The sequence below is a fragment of the Stegodyphus dumicola genome, chromosome 5, assembly GCF_044657685.1.
Source record: "Stegodyphus dumicola isolate Sdum_Otavi_A_Nest chromosome 5, ASM4465768v1".
Lineage (NCBI taxonomy): Eukaryota > Metazoa > Arthropoda > Arachnida > Araneae > Eresidae > Stegodyphus > Stegodyphus dumicola.
Window position 1 is genome coordinate 81,504,085 of NC_140772.1, and position 24,824 is coordinate 81,528,908.

The window sequence follows — 24,824 nt, forward strand, 5'->3', positions numbered from 1 at the left end:
CGCACTGGCAAGGAATCCTATAAATACCCCAGGAATTCATATCCGGAATGGGGTCCTTGAGTATAGAAGTTGGAATTTTATTGATGGGAGAGTAAACAACCCGAAAGTTAAATTTCTGCAAAATATGTGCAACTTTATAGCTAATTGATGGAAAGAAGGGAATGACAACAGAATTTTTATAATCTCCTAAAATAAGAGTGTGGCTTTTAGTGTGTTGAGATGAGAATTTTTTAACTGCTTGATTAATAATGTTGGGTGAAAAGCCCCTGTCAATAGCTATTGCTTTTAAATAATTTAGTTCTTCATCAAGGGCTAGTTTGGAGGAGCAAACTTGAAGAGCACATAGTTTGGAGGAGCAATAGCTATTGACAGGGGCTTTTCACCCAACATTATTAATCAAGCAGTTAAAAAATTCTCATCTCAACACACTAAAAGCCACACTCTTATTTTAGGAGATTATAAAAATTCTGTTGTCATTCCCTTCTTTCTATCAATTAGCTATAAAGTTGCACATATTTTGCAGAAATTTATCTTTCGGGTTGTTTACTCTCCCATCAATAAAATTCCAACTTTATACTCAAGGACCCCATTCCGGATATGAATTCCTGGGGTATTTATAGGATTCCTTGCCAGTGCGGTTTAATTTACATTAGCCAAACTAAGAGAGCCTTAAAATTTCGCGTCAAAGAACATGAGGCATATGTTAGAAAAAAGGAAACACAGAAGTCTTCTGTTGCTCAACATTGTTGGTCCGAAAATCACACTTTCAATTTTTCTGCTACCAAAATTATTCAAAAAACATCTTCCATTGGAGAACTGGATTTTCTAGAGGCATTTCACATTCATAAAAATCTTTCTGTTCTACTTAACGATCCTAATTCCAATCCAAATTTGCCTTCGGCTTTTAGAGAAATTATGTTTTAGTTCTGGTTTCGCCAACAGATGGCGCCACTTGCTTATTCTTGTCCAGGCTTTCTTATCTTATCTAAACATTATTTCCTATCTTGTTCATTTGCGGTTTTGCAGCTGAAGATGATGGTTCTGTAAAACCATCGAAACTAGTCCTGTGAAAATTTTGTAAATTAACGCTGATTTTTGTTGTTTGACTTCTGAATTAGTATTTATTCGGCGTGTTATTGTGTCTTAATATTTCTTTATATTATCTTTTAGCTATGACTCAGTATACATCTATCAAAATGTGTAAGAAAGGCTTAAATCATCAAACTTTTACTCATCGTACTTCATTTAAATTTAGTTCTTCATTCCAAAATATACTGCTCAAAACTGTTAGGGCATATTGTGAGTTCGGTATAAAATATACATATAATCGACATCTTTTTTTTAATAAAATTGAAATAGAAGAGGTTAAAAAAGAAAATTATAACGGTTGGAAAATTAGGAAAATACAAATTTTGTCTGTAACATCGAAAATTACGCCTTTTGAATAGTGAGTGGAAAGCGACCAGCAACATTCTTTCTGTAGGAGGAGATTAAATAAACTGACACACGTTTAAAATTTTGTAACAGTGAACGCGATGTTTCATTAAGATGACTTAGATAAATCGGTATCCTGAAAGGCCATGATCGTATTGAGGCAGGTGAAACGCAGTCCGTTGTAGCGGAAGCAGCAGGATTTCTCAAAGTGTCATGTCCAGACTATGGAATCGGTTTTTGGAAACTGGAAATGTTCGCTGAAGATCGGAATAAGATGGTATGTCTGCAACAATACAAAATGTGAATCGGTATTCTACACTAACGGCCAGAAGAAACCGCACTATTGAAGGCAACTTTCATTCAACAGCGCGTTCAGAGGGCTACAGGTGCTAGAGTTTCGACTCAAACTGTTCGAAAGTGACTCCACCATATGGGTGTGTATGCTCGCAGACCTATGGTTTGTGTTTCGTTGACACAGGACCACCGTACTGACCGCAAAAGGTGAGTACAGGAACATCTCAGATGGAGAGAGATGAGTGAAGCAACGTACTCTTCACAGACGAATCCTGCTTTGGTGTACATCCTGATAACTCGCGGATTCTCATCTAAAGAGAACCTGGTATACGGAAGACTCCTACATTTGTGAATGAAAGTTTCTGATTTGTCGGAGGCAGATTGGTGGTCTGAGACGGTATATCAATGGCCGCAACGACTTACGCGTTATCAGGAATGGAGCACTAACGGCTCAGCGATATAGGCATGAGGTCCTCGTATTTATTGTGGTCCTTTATGCTGCAGCAAGCGAATATGAATTCTTTCATATGGATGATAATGCCAGATCATATCGTGCTCAGATAATGGACAATTCCCATTCCGGTGAAGGAATCCTTCGATTAGCTTAGCCAGTATGTTCCTCATATGAACACAACAGAACATGCCTGGAACATTCTAGGAAGGACGCCGCTGTCGCTTATCACCTCCACAAACAATTCAGCAGTTTGAAAGCTCTTTTCTAGAGGAGTAGAAGAAGGTACTCCATTCTCTCATTGATAACCTCAATGATTCCATGCCGTTTAAGCGTGCGACATTGATTTTGGGTCAGAAGAAATTACCTCTTATTGAAACACATTTGTATGTGAGAAATAATATTTTTTATTTATTTCTATAATATGCATATGAATCTTGCATGTTTTGCTTACCAACAAATATCATCAATGAAATTTAATTATTTCTTGTTCGTGTCTTTTCTTTCTTTTATCATATCTTACAGCATCTATACATCATATATGAGTCACCAAAACATTTTCTCATCCGCAGTGTAATCCAGAATCATAATATCCCCTAACTGTTTTGAGCAGTGTATTTAAAAGTATCAATGTTTTCTTATACCTACTTTTTAATTTAATTTAAATTATGACATTATGGAACGTACTGTACTTTGTTTTAACATTCTTTATATATGCCTTACCATAAATTATAGCATAGATAATTTTCAGAGATGGTTTAAAAACTTATACATCACTATTATGATTTTCAGGGGATAACAGAATTATATTAGCTACAGAAGATGGTGTTTTTCTAGTCGAAGGTACGTCTTTTTATCTGCTAAAAATTTATTCTTCAACATTTAAAATTTTCCTTATTTAGTAAGGATACCATTTGCCTTAAATACTGTAAAATGCAGTTAATAAACTACCAAATTTGGTTGACAATATACCTCGCTGTTTTTGTTTCTTTCTGTTATTTGCTTTTTGCTTTGATTAACTTCACTGCTTTAATAGACTGTTTAAATATTGCTAGACGGATAACGTTTTATTGTATTTCTCCTTTTAGAGGGCGTTAGTCACAGGTTAATATTTGACAAATCCTTGCAAGCGAAGCAATTAAGTGTAGTTGAAGCGCACGGTATCTTACTTTTACGAGCTGATAAAGGTAATGTGTATTTAAATTTTCTAAAATTATATTTTAAAGTTTCGAAGTAATTTTTGATATTATGCTATAAATAAAGTTCAAAGACATATTTTCAGGCATTCATCTATTTCATAAATATTTTTTAATAGTACGCAATTACATTTCCTACTTAGCTTTAATTTATTGCTTTATTTAACAGTATTTATTGTTCTGTGAGCGGTACCTGTTTAGTGTGAAATTAAAACTTTAATATGCAACAATAATTATTTAAGGTTACATTTAAAAAATGTATTGAATATGAAGACAAACATATCTTAACAAAATATTCTTTGGGACAGCAAGGTATAATTATAAATGTCAGTCTGTCATTCTATTTTCTTTTCATAAAATTAAAGCTTTTAAAACTTTTCGTGAAACAATAGAGAATATAATCAAAAAATTGTTTGAACACGTAGCTGAAGGTAAAATGCTTTTTCGTACAGGAAAATTTGCTTCTGTTATTGTTGCTTATCCTTCTGATCTTCGACTGATCAATAAATAGATCAGAATCTAGATCGGGTCTACGAATTCATCACAGTCAAGAGGAAGAGTGGGCGTTGTTGGCCAAGACTTAGATACTCTATAGGTGACAGTACGATTTTTGCTCATCTCCGTTTCCTTCTGGATGATAGAAGCAAACGTTTTCTACTTCTCTTCCCTTATCACTTTATCTTGAAGAGACTTTTAGTTCGACAAGTTTTGAATGCTTTTACTATCGCAAAGACACTGTGCGTTTGTAAATATAGGTGCTGTCTTCGGAATTCTAACTCTGTGGTACAATGATATGCGAACTAGCTTAGCTAATCAGCAATGATAATCAACAATATATCAACCAGCTTATATATGATAATTATAATCAATAATGATAATGAATGAACAGTGTTAAATCAACAATGAACCGATGAAAATCAACAATACATCAACCAGCTTATGTGTGATAATGATAATCAACAATGTCAATGATAATCAAAAATATGTCAGCCAGGTTATATATGATAATGGTAATTAACAATAGTAATGAATCAAAAATGGTATGACATAATAGTAATCAACTATGATGCATCAACCAGCTTAGTTAATTAACATGCCGACCAGGGCAATTAAAAGTATCTGATTTTAATAGGGGCAAAGATTATAATAGCATTTAATACCTATCGAATTATAAATTTTTATACAGTCTGCACTACATGCTATTGTAAACGTATACATTATTGGAAAACGTATCCTAAAATTAAAATTAAATAAGTCAGTATACAGTTTGTAGTTCATGAAATAATTAATTAAATTAAGTCAGTAAATTAATTGTGATATTTGTATGTTTTGGTAGGTCGTGATAGCCGGATTCATGTATTTCGTCTATCAGATTTTGAAGGAGAACATAATGAGAGTGTCGTCCGAAGCAAATCAGATGTGCGAGATCACAAAATTGAGCGAACTAAAGGTAAGTACTTCTTTCTAATGCCATCACATTTAATAAAGGCGTTACAAATTTGACTTCTTCTTCTCCCTTCCCTATAGATGTATTTTCTTTTGTTTTAACGTAACGACTAATTACGGAAGCCTGCCTTGATGAATAAAAATGGAATGCCGGCCTTGATGGATAAAAATAGAATGCCTATCTTGATGGAATATAATTGAAGCTTAAGAGTCGCGACTTAATTATAGCTGCAGCTTATAATTATATATAGTTTGTTCTTACAATTAATATAGTCGTTGGGAACTACAACTTAACTTGCCATTAATGGTCCGTATCAGATACTGTTACCTAACTGTCAAGGCCTACTGACTAGTCTTCATTAAACAAATTTACTGATTAATCCGTCCTTTACTGTAATCAGCAAGTCTTTTAATAAGATCTAAACGTGACAGAATGGTTGATTTTTCAGATAGAATGAAGTTTACAAACAAGTTAATTTTTGATTCAAACCAAATTAACAATCCATTTAATCACTTTATCTTTTTTAGAATATTCTAAAATTATGGAGACACACAAAATACATGATGGTCCGAATACATTAGTTCGATCTATTTAAACGCTATGAGCTATGATGTTAATGAAATCAGCAAGTTTTAAAGAATAGATTTTGAAATGGATAATAAAATGAAAAATAATTTCCATCTTCGTATTGATAATTGCACCGGATAAAGTAAATGTCTTCCTGAGGCATTCTCATATTATTTTTCTTCAAAAACCACCACGTCTGTAACTCACCATGTGATCAAAGTATCGTCTAAATGATAAATTCTTTTGCAGCATGGAAGATCTGGGTGTAACTAAAATGAATTAGCGACGAAAACTGTCCTCTTGATATGCTGCATCCGCTGAATATGTCCAGCCCATGTCTCATAGAAGACAACAGAGGCATGATTTAAGCATACTAATTTTTTTAATAAAAACTAAGTGAACAGAAAGAAAAATGTACGGTTTTTCCAACTAATGTGAATTGTTAGGAACTGATGCTTGGATCAATATTGATGAAATAGTTCAGATGCAGCTTAAATTCCAGAACATATGTGGGAAGACATTTACCAGTCCCTTTCTCAGCCATGTCTTGACACATTATATGAAAAACGTTTACCATAATAATAATAATAATTATTAAAACTCCTTTCTAGAACTGAGATGATACCGCCGCTTCACATATTAAGGTTAGGTGTCCGATATTGTTATATAATTTCGAAAAAGTCTATGAAAATGAGTAGATAATAATGCAAATATCTTTAAATAAAAGTTTGTGTAACAAGTCAACCTATAAAGCATGTTAAAACTTTATTCGTAATTAATATCACGCAGAATTGTTTAGGTTTTTGGTATATTTTCACTTAGCTAGTTAAAATGCATTCAAACTTTTGAGGAATAAATTTTACTCTTGAAGATTTTTGAAAATGTTTTAGGTTATCGTTAATGTTATTAAAATGGTCGGGACAACGTGATTATATTAAGCGATATTACTATATCATCACAAAATATAACATCTACTTAAAATTAATACTTACTTTATGAGTAATAATCATTAGGTGGCCAGGTACATAATGCGTGATATTAGAACCCGTTCTATTAAGTTATGGAGTAAGTATATTTTGAAATAGTAATCGATTTTAAAACTATCATTTACATAATACTCCTATAAAAGTAAGTAAATATTTTACTATTGATATTTATTAAAATTTTTAAAAGGGCATTGTTTTCAGAAAAATTGTTTTTTTACGTTGCTAGAAAATGTATTGCTGTCTTTAAAAAGATTTCAGAAAATAGGAAATGAATATAACAATGCTTCAAAATCGTTCAGTTTAAAAAATATACCTGTAAATGAGTGTAGTTAATTTTCAGTGTGAAATAAATTTTATTGAAAGATTTGAAGATATCATTTTGATTAACTTTTGTTAGCACTTTTAAAAACATATATACGTCAGTTACGAATTCAGTTACTATTTTTATGTATTTTTGACTTTTTAAGCTGGTTTAAATGGTGTACAAAGATGTTACATACTATTTTTAAGTTGTTGCTTATTGATATATTTGTACAGTATACATATTAGCTTGTAATACTTAGCAATGTATACTTTTAAACATTAAAAATATTCTTGTATAATTAAACCTAATCTTCTTTGTTTACTTCGTGAATCATTGCTTAGTTCTTTCAGACTGAAGTAATGTAGCGATGTTATGCTGTTTCGTCTCACAAGGTATTTTGTTGAAATAATATGAAGGTATAACTCGGTCAGTTACTTTCTACTGGCTTTTCGAAGCTACACTGTTTTTTTTTATTTTGTTCGTGAGTGGATGGGTGTTTTTTTAGAGACAAAGTGTTATTAATTTGTTAGTTACATAGCATCTTTCATACCTTTTACTTTGTTTTATGAAAAAAAAATAATAATATTTTCAATCATTTACTATTTGTTTGAATAAGATAGTACAAAAAAAGAAAATATACTTTATTTGCATTTTATTTAGTAGTATTTCACGTAGAGATAAAAAGGTCTAATTATTCGGCTTTTCTTCCCCCCCTCCCCAAATCTTCATATCTTAGCAGTGCAAGACTTAATGTTCTGAATCTTCATATCATTGCACTTCCAGTTAACTGACATTCTGTGCTAGCGGCAAAAAACACTAGGGCCTTGATTGCTCGCTATCGGAAAATTCTACTATACAGTCCTGAAATTAATAACAATTTTATTGCAATATGAATAGGATAGATTCCAACGATCAAGCCGTCTGAAAAGGACTTCGATACCATTCAAAAATTATAAACAGTCTCGTCTACTTAAAAACGCAAAAATTATACGTAGCTGGCAGCAGTGCTTGCAGTTCAGCGATCAAGTACCTCTTCATATGGAGAAAGAAGATCCTGTATTCAAACCGTACCAAAATATTTTTCGAAATATTTTATAACAAGAGTTTATTTGAAAAGTAACTATCTCTATTTGCGTTCTTTAATTTAAATGAAAGAATTATAAAATTCAATAGAGTAAAATTATTTACTACTGCAGTTAAAGCCATTATTCATCTGTTAATAAATATTTCTAAATGAATCTATTTTTGGCGGAATGCAATTTCTTAGTTTACATTTTCATTATAAAAATGTAAAGGTTTTTATCACATTAATAGCGCATTAACATATCATTAACTGGAAGTGCCTAGAAGAATTGAACTCTCCTCAAATGAATGACAGGAAACTTTGTAGTAGCAGCATTTAAACTTAATAATTCTCTTAGCATAAAGTCTTCTGATTTTTGAAATAGATTTTTTTTTCTTTCTAAATTTGAATTTAGAAAGTAGTTAGTTACTGTTCTGGGTTTTCCTCTGTCTATGCAGTGGAAATTTAAAATAGCACTTATTAGCATTAATATTTATATGATACAGACTTGATTATTTCTTCTAATACTTTTTTACCAAATGAAAATGTTGTTTCATTTTTAAAGAATTTACTTTGTAATTAAAATTAGTCACAAAATACACTACTTTGGAAACATTTCTAATGAATTATATTACTTATTCTTGAGGATATAGTGTTTTTTCCGAAATAATAATTTTCTGAAATTATTAAATGACTTATTTTACAGCTCTTGTTCTTGAAAATGTTTTTATCAGTACCAAAGCTCTTTATTTTCATTTTTTATAGTGCAACATGCCCCAGAGTATTGATTTCGTAAGTTTAAAAAAAATTTTAAACCACTAGAGTGAACTGCACAGCATCATTTTTAAAGTTTCCCCCTTCTTGAATTAATTCTTGTTAGTTTTTTTTTTTTCCTTGAAAAGTACAATATTTATTTTTCATTAACTTATTCCAGGCTACGATTTTATAAAATGTTTATTTTCGAGTTTTCTAATATTTTTTAGCTTGAAGATCTTGCGAAGTGTCCTAGGGGCTTTAATTAGTATTTTCTAATTCTATGACTTTAGGTTTTGCTTCCTTATCATATTATAATTTATTTTTGTAATTGGGTTCTTCTCATTAATTATTTTATTCACTTTTTCATGTGAAATCAATCTCCAAGTTTTGCTTCTCTCCCCTTCCTCTCTGCCTTCTAAGTATCTTAATTTCTAATCACAAATTTCCTTATTATGGGCCAACTGATCCTCAGATCCCATCTTTATGATTTCACAGATACCATTGAGATTTACAATTAGCTAAAAACACAACGAAAATATCTGTTTACTTTGCTTGTTGAGATTTGCTTGGAAATCATGTGGCAAAAATGGGGCTTTTCAAAATATAATTTGATTTTATGTGATTGCGACACAGATCTGGGGAAACAGTCTGATTCATCAAACAGCCCTTGTTCAACGCTAATCACTGTGTATATCTGCTTGGAGCGTAAAATATTAAAAAAAAAGATACCATTACCAATTTTATATATATGTAAACAATTTTAGTGAAATTGTATGTGAATTGCAATATCTCTTGCATAATGTAACATGAAAGGCTTCGAGAATCAAAGAAAAACAAGTCTTAAGGGTAAGTCCATTTAAGATTGAGGTAAATGCCGAGCATGGAGGTAAGTGCTATTTCGTCAGTCCCGAGATAGCGATAAGCTGCCGATGGTTTTAGCGACCAGTTTTCGTCACCAAATTTGGCGAGAAATCCCCAAAATTCGCCAAATTTGGTGACATTTTGGCCCAATCTGTATGTAACTCTAACTGGTCCGATTCGAATATAACTGTAGCTGTGTGTAGTTTGGGGAAATGTTATATAAAACCCGAGAGGGCTTCAGTTTTCAGTTTAGCTCGGCTGATGAGAGCTGTGTTCAGAGTTTAGCTCAGAGTATTGAGAAATCACTGTGTAAGCTTACGCATTTGAGGCTTTTTATATTGTCTTGTGTTTAACGTTCTCTTGTGTCTAACGTTAATTTGAAGTGGTAACTACTAATTCTATTCTGTCATCCTTAGAAGAACTGCACGAGTACTTTTGTGTGAAGAGTTTCAGAACTGCAAACTGTTTCCGAAGAAATAAATTTCATCAAGCTATCATCGGTTCTGTGTGCATTCAATCCAGTACAAACCCGCACGCAAATAAATATATTTTAAGATAAAAGATACATAAAAATGAATGTATATTTTTGCAATTGCTTGCTTATTCAAAATTCATTTTTTCTTATCTGATGACAGGTTGCCATTTGTATGCTCTCAGTCGCCCAGGAGGTAGTCATCTGAGAATGGTGGTAGCAGTTGGTAAAAAACTCATTATCCTACAATGGCGACATTCAGCGGCTTGGACGACATGGTGCGCTGCTTCCGATACTGATACAGTTGATGGCTTTCAGTTTACAAGGGTAAGACCTATAACTATGCAGATTATTTTTTTCTTAATTTAAATGATTTAGGAAAGGTATAACAATTTCTGACCCATGCTTTCCAGGAGATATCTCTATCTGAAACTCCACAGCTCATTACACTGGTTGACAGTCCTGTATCTGGTTTTGATAACCAGATTTGCGTTGGATACAGGCACCAGTTTGATTTGGTCAATGAGAAAACGGGAGAAACACAACGTCTGCACGTTGTAGAAGGAAATAAGGTATATATTTAAACATATATTATTGACGCAAATTGTTTGTTTCATATCGGGATGATTAAGTGCAGTGCATTAATTAACGCACGGTAATAAAATAGTGTTTCGTCACTTACATTCGTCCAAAATAGATGAATACATAGTACTTATATATATGTGCTATAAAACTATATCTAGCTAACGGAAACTTAAGCCGAAATAAGGAACAGTAAAATGATAAAATAATAAAGCGAAGGAGAAGTTAAAGTGAAAACAGAATGTAGCAGATGTGAACTTCCATTGAAATAAAACTTCACAAATTCGGAAAAATTGAATATTGCGAATAAAAGGTATTTTTTAAAAAAAAATGGGGTAAATAAGATAAATGCAGGAATGAAGCCTTTCTGGTACTTGCATTTTAATGAACAAAGAGATATATTTTGTTATTAAAATCTGTATGTTTTAAAACTTGTTAAATAATTTGACCTCGAGGAAGCTAACAAAATACTTATTTTAGAAATGCTGTCGACAACTTTGTGGTAAGAACGTAAATTGATGAGTTGCATTTAAAAATAGATTTGTATTTGTGTGTTGTATTCGTTATTTTTTATTCTTATGTGAAAATATTTGTTTACTTTTCAAAGTATTCAAAGTATTTCAAAGTATTTTTTTTTTTCAGTTCGAAATATTAAGTAATGATTAGAAAATAAAGAAAGAATCATTTTAAACAAATAAAAATTTTTAGAAACCACGTGAAAATTAAATTTATCATAGAGATAACATTAATGTTCGTGAATTTTAATTGAATATATTTGTAAAATTTTACAACATGCTTCTTAAATGCAAACTGTTATCTTGGTATTACTTATTTAAAAATAATAAGATTAGTTTATTCGAGTAGCATATGATGAATAATTACACCGAAGAACAGAAATGTTTCAATTTTAGTGATACATAAATTCATCCCTGTAAAATGTTCTTAAATTCCAATCATTCACAAATTAAAATAATGATACAAATATAAAAATATTCCTGAATTACGTGGAACTTTATAAAAGTAATTCTAGGCTTCGGTCTTCAAATTAAAATTTCTGACTAGATAATATCAATAATAATTATCAATAATAATAGATAATATCAATAATCAGTAATAATTACAGAGAAAGCACAGCTAAAAGATTTGTTGGGTCGATATCATTCATGTCGTATTATTTGTGTGGTTACACAATACATTGGTTCTAATTAAATTTACTGCTCATTATGCATTTTCTTACTTCATAAAGAAGAAGTTTTAAAAATATACTATCTCGTAATATAGCTCACTCTCATCTATCTTTTAAACATGATTTAAAAATTGAAGCTGTCCACTGCTTATTACGCAAAAAAAATAATTTATGTTCTTTTAACAGCCGAAATCATGAACTTATTTCCTTGTAAAATATAATTTGAATGAACAATATATGTAATATCAGCAATTTAATCTGAATGACAAATAATGAAAATACATGTAAATAAATGCATACCCTTAAGAAATTTACTAACATACAGAATTCATGCAGGTACATAGCGATATGATGAACACTTCGAACATCAGTGTATTCTTGTTATAACCACTGAGTGTATACACTGTGTAAGTAAACAAAATTCATGAAGTGCATAATATGGATTAAGTATTAATGTAATCACACTGTAACCATTGAATCACACTGTAACCAATGAATGTGTTATCATGCACATGTGAACAAATTCCATGATCTGTTATCTATATATTCTGTATTCAAAAACGTAAAATATCCAGTGATCTGTACACAACTGTAGACAACAAATATTCAGTCTGATCGAGTTTGCTATAGTTAATCTAAATCATTCAGTAACCGTTAAATGTAAATAATGTGCTAAATGCTTCAACAATAGCATCAATCTACATAAGACGAGATAATGTGCGATAGCGTGCATTGTGAGATAATGTGCTACATAAGACGAGACAAATGTTGACACTGCTAGAGGTAGCAGAGCCTGCAATGTTGGATGCACTAGATAACAGTAGCTCCTCGGACCAGAATGGCACTGTGCGCCCCAAGAACGCGTTATTAATCTAGATAGCTAGTGTTAAGGGTCATTTACCCACTTACTCAGCGTAAATAATAAGTGGCCCCTGCACTTAAACCTAACCTAAACTAACCATATTCTAACAGCCATTGTTTAACAAGCAAATAGGTAGACACTAAAACACACCAGTAAAAAGTCACTCATGGTGCTGCGTTGTTGTTGCATTTCTAGCTATATATACTCTGGCTCCTATGCAAAAACAAAAACTAAACCAAAAAAAATTATTATATTTCACTTAAAATGCGCAAGAATCGAGGCTACCGATCTCGAGCTAACGATGGGGTTCTTATCTTTATGGTTAAAATCATTGCTAAAACCCAGATTGTTTATTTATTACTTTAGACTCGGATACGGAACCTTTGTTAATCAAAGCTCGTATAATGGCGGTTCTACTATATTTCCATATAAAACTCATGTATTCCAAAATGCACAAATTTCTCCTTTCTTAAAATTCAACATAGATTCTCAAACCGGAACTTTTATTTCAGTCAGCCTTCAAAATGCGATGTTCTTTGTCTCGCAGAGAAACATCTAATCACTTGCTTTCAGTTCTTGGTCAATTTTCTATTGCCAGATTGCATAAGTAAGCTAACGATTACAGCAGAGGAACGCGTTGCACGATAATGTTATTAACGACAAAATAACGTCTGCCTGCAATAATATTTAAAATACGAACGGGAGTTAGCTGTTTTATAACTGATGATACATAAGAGTATGTTTTGTTTTCTTTTATTTTGTTTGCTAAGTGAATAAAAGTACTAGAAAACTGCCTTTTAACCTTCTCCACATACGTATCCTGTACTTTTAGAAATGCTTTCCTCTGCAGATTGTAGAAAGGCTTCCTCTGTAGATTTGTTTTTCGACCTACGGCAAATAATCTCAGATGTTCCGTGGTTAGTAATTTATTTACCGTCAAAAATCAAAAGTTTTATTTCCAGTTTTGCTCAGAAATACTTTCTTTTATTCGCTGCATGAAATAATTATACTGAATTTTGAAATCTGATCGGATTCTATTATTGTTTTGATTGATTTATTAAGTTATTTGAAAACTTTCTAAGCAATTATTAATAATTCTTTTAAGCTGATCAGTTAATCCAGTTCTTTAACAGACTTGAAAAATATTGATTTCTCTCTTAATTTCAACAACACTCTAAAAAATTAAATAATTTTTTATATGACGTCTTTAAAACTTTGAGATATCTTGAATTTCCCTAATATCTATGTGCTTACTTGTTTATATCTAATATCGGTACAAAAGTTATATTAATTACTGCAGCTCTATAAATTAAAAATAGTCATTACTTACTGTGATAAATATAAGATGCGAAACTTGAAGACTCGTTAATTCGGAGCGTAATACGTTTGTTCGAATTTTGAATAATAGAAAATAGAAAGACTACTATATTTCACGTTGTAGCTAGAACACTTATTTTTCCTTTCAGAATTTGCATTATATTATTCAAATTTAAGTAGAAATTTAAGTTTTTGTTATTCAAATTTAAGCTTTTCTTACAGTAATTAGAAAAAGGAAGTAAAATTAAAATATAAAAGAAAGGAAGATCTGTATATCAAATACTTATTTTATTTGTAAATGGAAATTTTCATGTATGAAGTACAATTTATGTGTATTAGATTTATTTTTATTGTTAGTAAGAAAATATGTCAAATAATAAAATTATTAATGAAAGACATTAATTCTTCAATTATTAAAAAAGGCGCTAATTTTGAATATTTCCTTATATTTATTTTATCAGATATCGTAGGTCGAAAACCACGAATCAGCATTTTTTGCAATTTCACTATTTTTAAGACTGTCTATGGACATTTTACACACAAGAGAGGCGCGCATAAAAATGTATTATGTTAAAGTCATAATATCTTCGGGTTAGGAAAAGAGGGAAAATGCAAACACATACCATAACCTTTAGATGTGTATATTTGGAAACAAGCAGCTTGCAAATTCGTACTTTTGAACGCGATATCAAAGCTACGTGTTCATTTACGTTTACATATTTTGGTTGCTTACTAAGCACATTTAAATATTAATTTAAATAAAAACAATGATAATTTATGTTTTCAGGGTCATCTCATAGCAGCAATTGATATATATGAAGACGACGAAGCAGAATTATTGTTGTGCTATAATCGTAAGTATACATATTATTTTACAGGTTTTACTTTCTTTCTTTGTTTTTAATTAAGGCAAAGCACGTTCTAAGGCCCACCAGCGGCCGAGCGGTAAAAGCCGCTGAACACTGGTAGTTCGTTCCGGGGTTCGAGTCCCGGCGAACGGGCTGGCTGCATGGGCGTTTTCGTGGTTTTCCCCATGTGTAACGTGGATACGAGCCAGTTTCCCTTAAAAAGACCTCCACGGGGCATCCCTCCCTTTTCCGTGTAGTGCCTAAGGGCGAAGCACGTAATAATAAAAAAAAAAAAAAAAAAGCACGTTCTAAGGGAAACAGGCTCGTATACACGTTGTACATAGTTTAAAAACTATGAAAACGCTTATAAAGGCAGTCCATTCGCCGGAACTCGAACCCCGGACCGAGCTACCGGTATTCAGCGACTGTACCGCTGGTGGGCATTTTATTTCATATGATATAAATATTTTAACTGTTCTTCGAGTAAAAGCTTTGGCTTTATTCCAGCTTGATATCCTACATTCTTTTTTCCCACGCTAAGATAACTTCAAGCAGCTTAAGATAAACAATATTTTTGTTTCAAGCATTTCTTGCCCACGAAAAATCTGGATACAGCTGTTATTGGCATTTATAACAGCAATTCGTTAACAGAAATCAATAATCTGTCTTTCTAAATGTTATTTTCTATATTCGAAAAGATGAAGGATTTATAGTTTTGCTAATAATAACAATCACAGCATTAAAATTCAAGCATGAAGTGCGTATAATTAAGATTTGTTTTAAATTATAATTAAGAAAAGTAACTCAGAGACTTTTATTTAAAAAAAAAGCATAAATGTTTCAAATTATTTCTATTCAGCGAATATAAATTTGTAAAATTACTCAGTATGTAAATGCTTGGGAAAAAATTGTTGATCCTGTTGTCATATAAAGCTATACTGCACAAAATGAAACATTTACTAATAGACAAGCGACTATTGTTTTGAAGTTAAAGTATTAAAAATAAAAAAAAAGTTTTCTTAATTCGGAATTATAACAATACTTTAGGAGCAAACATCATTGAACTTCATCGTAATTAAACATGGATATTTTTTTGTTTTCTTTTAACGGATTATATAATTTAGCAAGCACTAATGTTATCATCCATGATTTAAGAAGAAGAAAATTTATTAACGTGTGCTGAAGAGAAATTCGGCATCTCTCACAGTAAACTTATTATCGATATTTCATAGATCTACACTTTTAGAACTATCGACTGGGCATAAGCTTAAATTAAACAGCAGCTAAGCTATGTGGGTGAAAATCATTTTTCAGTATGCCTCCTTGTAAAACTGTTTCTCTTCTTCTAAATTATAATTGTTTTTGCGGATAGTTTAGCTTCCTATTTAATACTCACGTAATAGTGTTGCATTTTTATTATTATTATGAAAAATATCACTTTAGTCAATCTTTGAGAAATGCAGCCCTATTTACTTAATCAGACAATTTTCTTATGAGACCCTAAGCGAATTAGATGTAGAAAACATTATGCTTCCCTTCGAGCGTTACGGGTTAAGCTCTGAAATTTCAAAGTTTCTCAAAATGTCAAGATCTTTTCTTGATTTTAATTAAAAAGCGACTATCTCATTTTGTACTTTGATTTCTTTCCTTCCAATGTACATCCAAACGTAAGTCAGATACATTTAAAAGGTAGCAAAAATTTTCATGTATAATGAATATAGAAGATAGCCTTCTGTACGGAATTTTCCGGCCGTAAAGCTGAGAGGGTTAAAAAATATCGCATTATTCATCAATCACAGCTTTAATATAATATATTAAATTAATAAGACGTTTAAGAAATTATTTAATAAGAAGTTTCATCATCGTTTCTGTAAGTGCTCCCAAACTGCGTCAAATCGTTTTTATAAATCATGAATGTTTGGTAATTACAGTTTATGATGCTTCTTATTTTACACTGATGGTTATTAAAATTACTACACCATGGAAGCGACATACCATAAACGTCAGATTTCCATGAAAGCTACTACATGCTGGGATATGCAAATGATTTACATTCCGGCATAAAAGCACAAAACAAGTATGAGTAACACTATCTACATTACACAGCGAGTTTTTCATTTGAACGTTGGTTTATTTGTGTCTCATGTTATGGCTCGTGTAAGAAGGAAAACCAGCACGTGTCGAAATTTGACCGCGGCTGGATCGTGTCTTGTGTGTACTGAAATTTATTGTCTCAAAACATTGCTGCTCGTGTTGGTAGGAATCCCATAACTATTTTATATCGACGGATAGTCACACTAAATGCCATACAGGATCTCAGCGGGACCGAGCCACCGGAGGTCACGTATCCTGAATCGGGAGCTTAATTCATGTCCATGACGACAAGTAACGTTGCACTGTCCATTCGGAAAATGCGACTTCATCTGCAGAACCGCGAATAGATAGCACTGCGACCGTTGTTGTGGCTTGCCTTAGAACTGCTGCACATGCATTCGCACATATAGTGCTGCGACGAATGACGACACTGGACACAGGAGTGACATCACGTCTTGTTTTAAACGAATCCCGATTTGGCGTACAACATCATGATGGCCTGTATTGAAACACTGAGGTAAACGAACTTCGCTAGCTTGCAATTTGTTATCGTCATACGGGTCTGGCATCTCGCGTCCTGATATGGAGTGACGTTGAGTACACATCCCGGTCACTTCTTGTTCACACAGACGGTAATGTAGACAGCTGCCTTTCTATTTTTGATGTTAAAGCCCGTGGATGTGCCCTCTGAATGAGGCATGTGTCAGGTCATCTTTCAACAAGATCATGCTCGACCGCATATTGCCCATGCCCGCATATTCCTCTACGCAGCGTGTTCAACTATTGCCCTGGCCATCATGGGCATGCTGTGTATCGCCAACTAACTTCAAATTTAATCATGTCTTCCTTTCATTATGCTGTAAGTTCTCCAGATATCTCACGCATTGAGAACGTCCGGTCATAGGCTGCCGGCAGCTTAGTACGCTACCACTCGTCAACCATTATGTTTCTTGGATTAGAGATGGAACTGCATTAAATAGATTACTCGTATGTGTCGTATGTGTCAGCCAAGCTGATTGCGACTCAAAGCTCAACCGATGACAGCTCTGTGTACTTAATTCCGCACGCTTTGTACCCTAAACCACCTTCAGATTTAATCATGTCTTTTTTCCATTATGTTGTATATGTGCAATAAATAAGATTATGCTATTTGCTTTCCTTTCTGATGGAACACTTTTAATGACCTGTAGTGCCCATGCTTCTATTATTTGCGATTAATCATTCAAAGTAAATAGAGCTCTATCATTAACATTTGCTTGAACACTTGCTAAAGTTTACTCCTTTGAGATGCGAACATGTAATGAACAAAATCCACTAATGAACAAATTTTGTGATCTGCTTTGATTAGTTTTGGTCTCTTCCACAAAAATTGAAATGTCTAATGACTTAAATTTAATTAGAACTGATACGAAATGTTAGAAATTAATAGAATTAAAATATTTAATTAAATGTCAGAAATTATTTGATTAATAGATAATTTTTTTGTTTGGACAGAGTTTCTCTCAAATATATATGATACTCTATCTGCGGGCATTAGCGAATTGATCTAAATTTTATAAACCCATAATTTTCATAAGTAATTATCATATGAAAATCATTGTTTATTTTTTATGTTTATCATCTTTTACATATTTTTAGCTCTGTTGTGCAGAAGACTTTAACATTTCCGTACTTAATTATTTCTATTACTACTACTACTGCTGTTTTTTTTTTTAATTTTCTTACATGTATTATACTTATTTATTTATAACCTGTGTTTGATGTGCCTCAAATTGTGTTTTTCCATTTTCAGATATGACACATTTTCAAAAGCTTTTTGAGGAAGGCACTAGTGAATTCGATTTCCAGTGGAATGCTGTTCCCGAAGCAATTGGTAATGTGCCATCAGTTAAGAAAAAATATTTGCTGTACTGTACTTTATACCTGAAAATTTATATTAATTTTATTTTCATTTGACAACTTAAATGTTCATAATAATCATGTTTAGAGTTTCTTGATGCACACTGAAAAAAACGTGTTATTAATATCTGATAGAATTACATACGTGAAAATTTAATTTTTAGAAAGTCAATTCGTATAGTAATTTCAGGATAATCAGGAATTTTATGATTTAACTGCCCCTCCCCCATCCCGAAAATTGGCGTAAATTGACAAATATGCACATATTCGGAGAAGTACTGTGGCTATTACGTGATATGAAATACCAGTCTATAAATAACATTAAATCTATTTTTTTAAATAGAGAGGATAAATAATGCAGATCATTTCAAAAAAAATAAGGCAAAGTCCTCCAACCTACTAAATACCTTACCTATTTCTGTGCAGACCACTTCATTATACATTTCGCGCAGGCCAAATTTTTATTATTAAGTTTTGGAATTATATTTTTAAAGCATAATTTCAATTTTATAAAATTTAAATGAATGAATTGATATAAAAGCTAAAACGCAGGGTATCTCATAGCATTCAGTCTCAAAGAATTTGACAATCTGTCATGCAATTCTAATATCATTCCAGATCGCCCATTTGTTTTCCCTACATTCTAGGCCAGGCTTCGGCAACCTTTTTTCGATTTATAGTTACTCGTTTCGTAACTCTGGACCCTTCGAGTAAAATGGACGGCAACATTATAGTGTTGAAAGTAGTTCCAAAAACATCCACTGAGCGATAAGACTTTTGGTTTGAAAACCTCAGTCATATACCACATTACCTACAATTTGTAGCAGGAGAGAGCGTGAATGATGCTCACGTGGGAACTACTATGATGCTGTTCGGTGCAGAGATTGGATATTTAGGAAAAGACAGAAAACAATATTATATACGACAAGAGTATAGTAATAAGTACAATACGATTTTAAAGAAATTGGTAGAGTTCTGTGATTAAACTACTGTTGCTTAAAATTACTTTTGAATTGGCTTAATTAAAAACCATGTAAACCATGTATTTGCTAACGTTGTCACAATTATCGTAAAATCGCCTGGTCTAATAGATCAAGTAGGAAAGAGTTAATGCTCAACAATTTTGACGGTTAAGTAGACAGAGTCTACCCCGAGCATAATTCAATACCGAAACAAAATCTTTACAATAATGTTCAGCTGAAACAGGAGGTACTTATCGTCATTGCATATAAACCCGTTTTCTGAATAACTGAAGTAAGCAAAATAGAAACTATGGAGTCCTATTCTCGCACTGTAAGAAGGTAAAATATCGGTCAGAAGCTTCAAGAATTAGATCATTTATTTACGAATGGTAAAATCAGAGAAAAAAAAATTATTTACGAATGGTAAAAAAATAAGGCAAAGTCCTCCAACCTACTAAATACTCCTGATGAAGCTTCCACTTGAGTATCGCATTTTTAAATCAGAATAATTTTTATAAAATGTTTCTTCTCACGTATATATCACTTAATTGTTCTCAAATCTTTGTGCAAAATCAATTAATATGATGATTTCTGCGTTAATGCCTTTTAGATGTGGTCTTTATTACTGATTTTTATGACTGTAAAAGTTGTATAGCAATTAAATATAGAAAGAAAAGTGTTTATAAGTCAACAGTGCAATAACTAGGATTTTTTTATACTTCCAATAAATTGTAGAGATTATTCCCGAATTGTAGGGGCTATTTTCTGAATTTGTATAACACGGAAAGCCAAAGGGATCCAGTTCACCCTGGAAATGAGAAAATGAGTATTACATTTTGCATCATTGTAATACAAACTTGTGAATAAATAATTTTCTCACATAAAATACTTTTATAAGCCTTTCTGAAATTTCATAGCCAATATAAATCATAATTTGCATCATTGAGATTTTTTTCGTTTAATCTGCAACTTAGTGCAAACAAATATCTGCTTTTTGTGTAATTTCAAAAAATATAATTATTTATATTTAATCCCTAGTATTGAGGTTCTAAAATTAATGTAATCTACATTATATCTATTTTTGCAGTCTGTGCCTTTCCGTATGTAATGGCGTTTACAGCTGACACCATAGAAATACGACTTGTCATCAATGGAAACCTTGTATCAAGCATGGTTATGCCCAGTCTGAAACTAATCACAGCAAAAGTAATTTGCATGCAATTTTTCTTTTCTCTTACACTTCAGTTTCAAAATGTTGTGTTATTATTTCTTACTACTTTCTTAATATACTTTATTCCTAATATAATTTACTAATACCTTTTCTAAAAATAACTAAAAAATTTTGCTTAATTTCTGCAATCTGTAGGAATTACAATAATCCATATGAAATAAAATTAAGAATAATGCAAATTACGATCAGAAATTGTAGAGACATGAGGATATTTTTGGAAGGAGGAGAGATGAAAAATGAACAATGCCTTAGCCGGGACTCGAAATACGGACCTCTCGGTACGCGCCGAGTGTGCTGACTACTACACCACGAAGGCATGCTAAGAAGGTGGGAGAAATACGTTATAATTTTCCCCTTTAAAGGGCGACTGGGAATTAGGGGACACAGTCCTTGGTGATGGAGTATCATCATCCACCACCTTTTTAGACATTAGGATTTTTGAAAGCAGGAGCGATGAAAAATGAACAATGCCCTCGCTGGGTCTCGAACCATGGATTTATCGAATGCGCACCGAGTATGCTGACCACGACACCACGAAGGCATGCTAAGAAGGCGGTAGAAATACCTTATAAAATATATATATTGTTACGTAGCGTATTCGGAAACTAAGTACCGTTTCATTCTAGCGCCGTCGCAGCGCTCTGACAGGCGTCCCGCGCATGCGCACTAGTCTTTCTTTTCACTGACTTTCAATTGTCGCCATTTTGGTTGCTCTATGTTGTATTTTCAGTTTGCTGTGCACATTCAAAATGTTTAAGACAATTAGTTCTCCCGCTGACTGTGAGATTCGTGCCGTGATTAAATTTTTGAACGCGAGGAATGTTAAACCGGCCGAAATTTATCGTCAAGTGACAGAAGTTTACGGTGAATACGCGATAAGTGATGGAATGGTGAAAAAGTGGGTAAGAATGTTTAATGCAGGTCGAACAAATGTCCACGCCAAGGCTCGGAGTGGTCGGCCTTATGTTGTCACCGATGATTTTTGGTAAGGAAAGTTGATGAAGCAATTCATGAGAACAGACGCTTCACAATGACAACTCTTTCAGATGCATTTCCACAAATTTCACGTACTGTTTTGTTAGAAATTGTGTCTGACCGCTTGAATTATCGCAAACTGTGTTCCCGATGTGTTCCAAAAATGCTTACTGATGTTCACAAAACAAACTTGGTAGTGCCCTGACATTTCTCACGCGGTATAGTGATGAGGGAGAAAACTTTTTAAATCAAATTGTGACAGGTGATGAAACTTGGGTGTGTCATTTCACACCAGAATCGAAACAACAATCGATGGAGTGGAGACACACTCATTCTCCGAAAAAACAAAAGTTCAAAGTGACAATGTCATCACAAAAAATCATGTGCACTGTCTTCTGGGATAGGAAACTAAAAAAACGGTGAACAAACTTACTGAATTTCTTCCCAGAGGTGAAACCATTAATGCGGCACGATATAGTGAGACTTTAACAAAACTAAGGCGTGCCATTCAAAACAAACGAAGAGGAATGCTCAGTAAAGGAATTGTGTTGCTCCATGACAATGCTCGGCCCCATACTGCTGGTGTCACTCAATCGTTAATTCGACAGTTTCATTGGGAGCAGTTCGATCACCCGCCGTACAGCCCGGACTTGGCGCCGTCCGACTATCACTTGTTCCTGCATATGAAGCGCGAGCTTGGTGGCAAGCGCTTTCGATCTGACGATGACACGAAAAATGATGTGGAGTCGTGGTTATCGAAACTGGCGGTAAGTTTCTTTGACGATGATATACAAAAACTGGTCACCCGCTATGACAAGTGTTTGATCATTGGCGGAAACTATGTTGAAAAATAGTTTAAGACATGTATTTTCATCTAAAAATAAAATTGGATTCAAAAAATTGTTTTACTTTTTTTTTTTTTTTTTTTTTTTTTTTTTTTTCAAAACGGTACTTAGTTTCCGAATACGCCTCGTATATACCTTTTATGCTGCCGTATATCAAATTTTCTATCTTAGATGCTATAACGTTTACAGCTAAAGCTATTTTTGAGTACTTCGTTTCGGGACTTCTTGCCTAATTTGAATTTTTCTTTGATTTATGTAATTTTGGTAACAATTTATTTAATAAACTTACTCTGCTTCCTATAATGATGAAGTAAATTTTATGAACATTAATGTAATTTCTTTTCCAAATACCGTAAAGTTTAGGAACATTTGTAAATATTTATATACGTTTACGCATGTAATGTAAGTTTATGGTATTATTAAATATCATGTTTATGTATTTTATTGTTTTGAGGCTATAGGTGGATATGTTTCATACCTATTCGTATGTGTTTACAGGCTGACATCATATTTGCTACAACCGCTCCAGAATTTTTCCAGGTGCGTAGGGAGCGGGTAAAGGTCGACAAGATGGACCGTGATCCTAGTCTTTCACCACCCTCATCCCCCCACTGTAAGGACATAACTACATTATAAAATTATTTTAAATATATAAATCTGTATTATACTATCTCTATAGTTGGGATTTCTGTTTAAATTTTAAAATATCCTTCAATAATAAATTATGCAGTTTTATCTCTGTAGCGTTTGAAAAAAGTAAAGCACTAGGTACTTCTTGGCACTATTATTAGGTATTACTTTCATTCTAAGCAAGTTGCACCTCTGCAGCAATGCTCTTCCTCCGTTCTGCTTCATACTTCCCTTAGTATTTTATTTTCATTACGATAGTTGCATACTTCTAATGTTATGGTGCAATGCTGGTTTTTCGATTATTCAGAATGCTGTCTATTCTGTCATATATAGTCATAGCACACCTCCTTCGGATTTGATTCGGTTTATTTGATTAACTCTTTCGCTTCGAGAGAGGGCAAAATCTCAATTCCCCAAACATCGAAAACGCCCGTATCTAAGAATTTCTCTTGGAATGCTTTTCCTTCCCCCATGACAAGTTGAATACTACAGCGCTAACAATAGCCTTACTTAAGTAAAGCGAGAACTTCTTTCTTCGACGCTTTGACACTGTGTGAAGTTCTCCCTTGGGACGGGATTGCAACTTCGGGCATCAAAAGCTAAACACTGACAGTAAACAAAGGAAAGGAAGGAACAAAGGAAACAAGGAAGCTACTTTTAGTAGCTTCAAAAGAATGATTGACATGTGATTTAACAACACCTGAAAGCAATGAGTAATGCAGTAACGTGATGGGGGAAAGCACTTGGTAGGAAATTATTCAGGCGTTTCGGGCGTCCAGCCGATGTCTGAATGTTTGGGGCGACTTCGATGCGAAAGAGTTAAGGGAAAGCACGCTAGAGCTATATGCCTATGGGAAGAGGTGCTATCGTGGAGGACTTTCTGAGGGCTAGTGGCTTGTATCTACGTTACACACAGAGAAAATCATTAAAAACCAATGTAACTAGCGTGTTCGCTTGCATTCGAACCCAGGTTGAACTAGCAATATTCAGTAACTTTACCTCTCACACACTAGTGGACGCTTTCTATGCTGCTTGTCCTGTGTCTCTGTTTATGTGATGTGAAAGAGAAGCATACCACTGGTACGTGTGTTTTAAGTTACCGACTCCGATTACTATTGAAGTTGAGCTGATTGCGATTTTCTGTATGATGATTTTTAAAAGTGCTTGCATTTCTCATCTGATCGCTCACTGCCATTAAAGTGTAAAAATGCTCACAATGGCACATCGTTTCTTGAAGTACTCGAATTCATGTAATTTTTCATACAGTGCAGCACAGACTCTACACAATAGTTCCGACGATTTTCTGTAAATCCGTTCAGATGACTATGTGGAAACATATATCCTGGCACTAAGGTCAACACGTTAGATTCAATTTCAGTAAATTACATTTCCGTAAATATTTGAATATTTGAACAAATGTTATCGGATATTCAATTTTTGTTCCAAAGGTATTGTTCATTTCATCACAGAGAAATTATTTTCCCGAATTCATTAAAATAGAGAGTGTCGAATGGACTCTCTGTATGAAACGTTTATAGTCAGTCGTAATTCAGTAGATCGTG

The 24,824-nt window shown here is 33.0% G+C and overlaps 1 protein-coding gene and 1 long non-coding RNA gene across 3 annotated transcripts in view; one reads left to right on the forward strand and one right to left on the reverse strand.

Annotated features, from left to right (window-relative positions):
* Positions 1-24,824, forward strand: part of LOC118182903 (GTPase-activating Rap/Ran-GAP domain-like protein 3) — a 333,886-nt gene that overhangs the window by 284,393 nt on the left and 24,669 nt on the right. For both annotated transcript variants that reach the window (XM_085816800.1, XM_085816801.1), the window contains 9 exons: positions 2,972-3,022; positions 3,268-3,366; positions 4,712-4,825; positions 9,995-10,158; positions 10,245-10,403; positions 14,566-14,632; positions 18,513-18,593; positions 20,669-20,787; positions 23,131-23,245. In XM_085816800.1, coding sequence (XP_085672926.1) covers positions 2,972-3,022; positions 3,268-3,366; positions 4,712-4,825; positions 9,995-10,158; positions 10,245-10,403; positions 14,566-14,632; positions 18,513-18,593; positions 20,669-20,787; positions 23,131-23,245 — 969 coding nt within the window. The remainder of the gene's footprint in view (positions 1-2,971; positions 3,023-3,267; positions 3,367-4,711; positions 4,826-9,994; positions 10,159-10,244; positions 10,404-14,565; positions 14,633-18,512; positions 18,594-20,668; positions 20,788-23,130; positions 23,246-24,824) is intronic.
* Positions 20,024-24,824, reverse strand: part of LOC146997150 (uncharacterized) — a 145,468-nt gene continuing 140,667 nt past the window's right edge. Inside the window, exon 3 of the long non-coding RNA XR_015041154.1 lies at positions 20,024-20,389. This is a non-coding gene — a long non-coding RNA (uncharacterized LOC146997150). The remainder of the gene's footprint in view (positions 20,390-24,824) is intronic.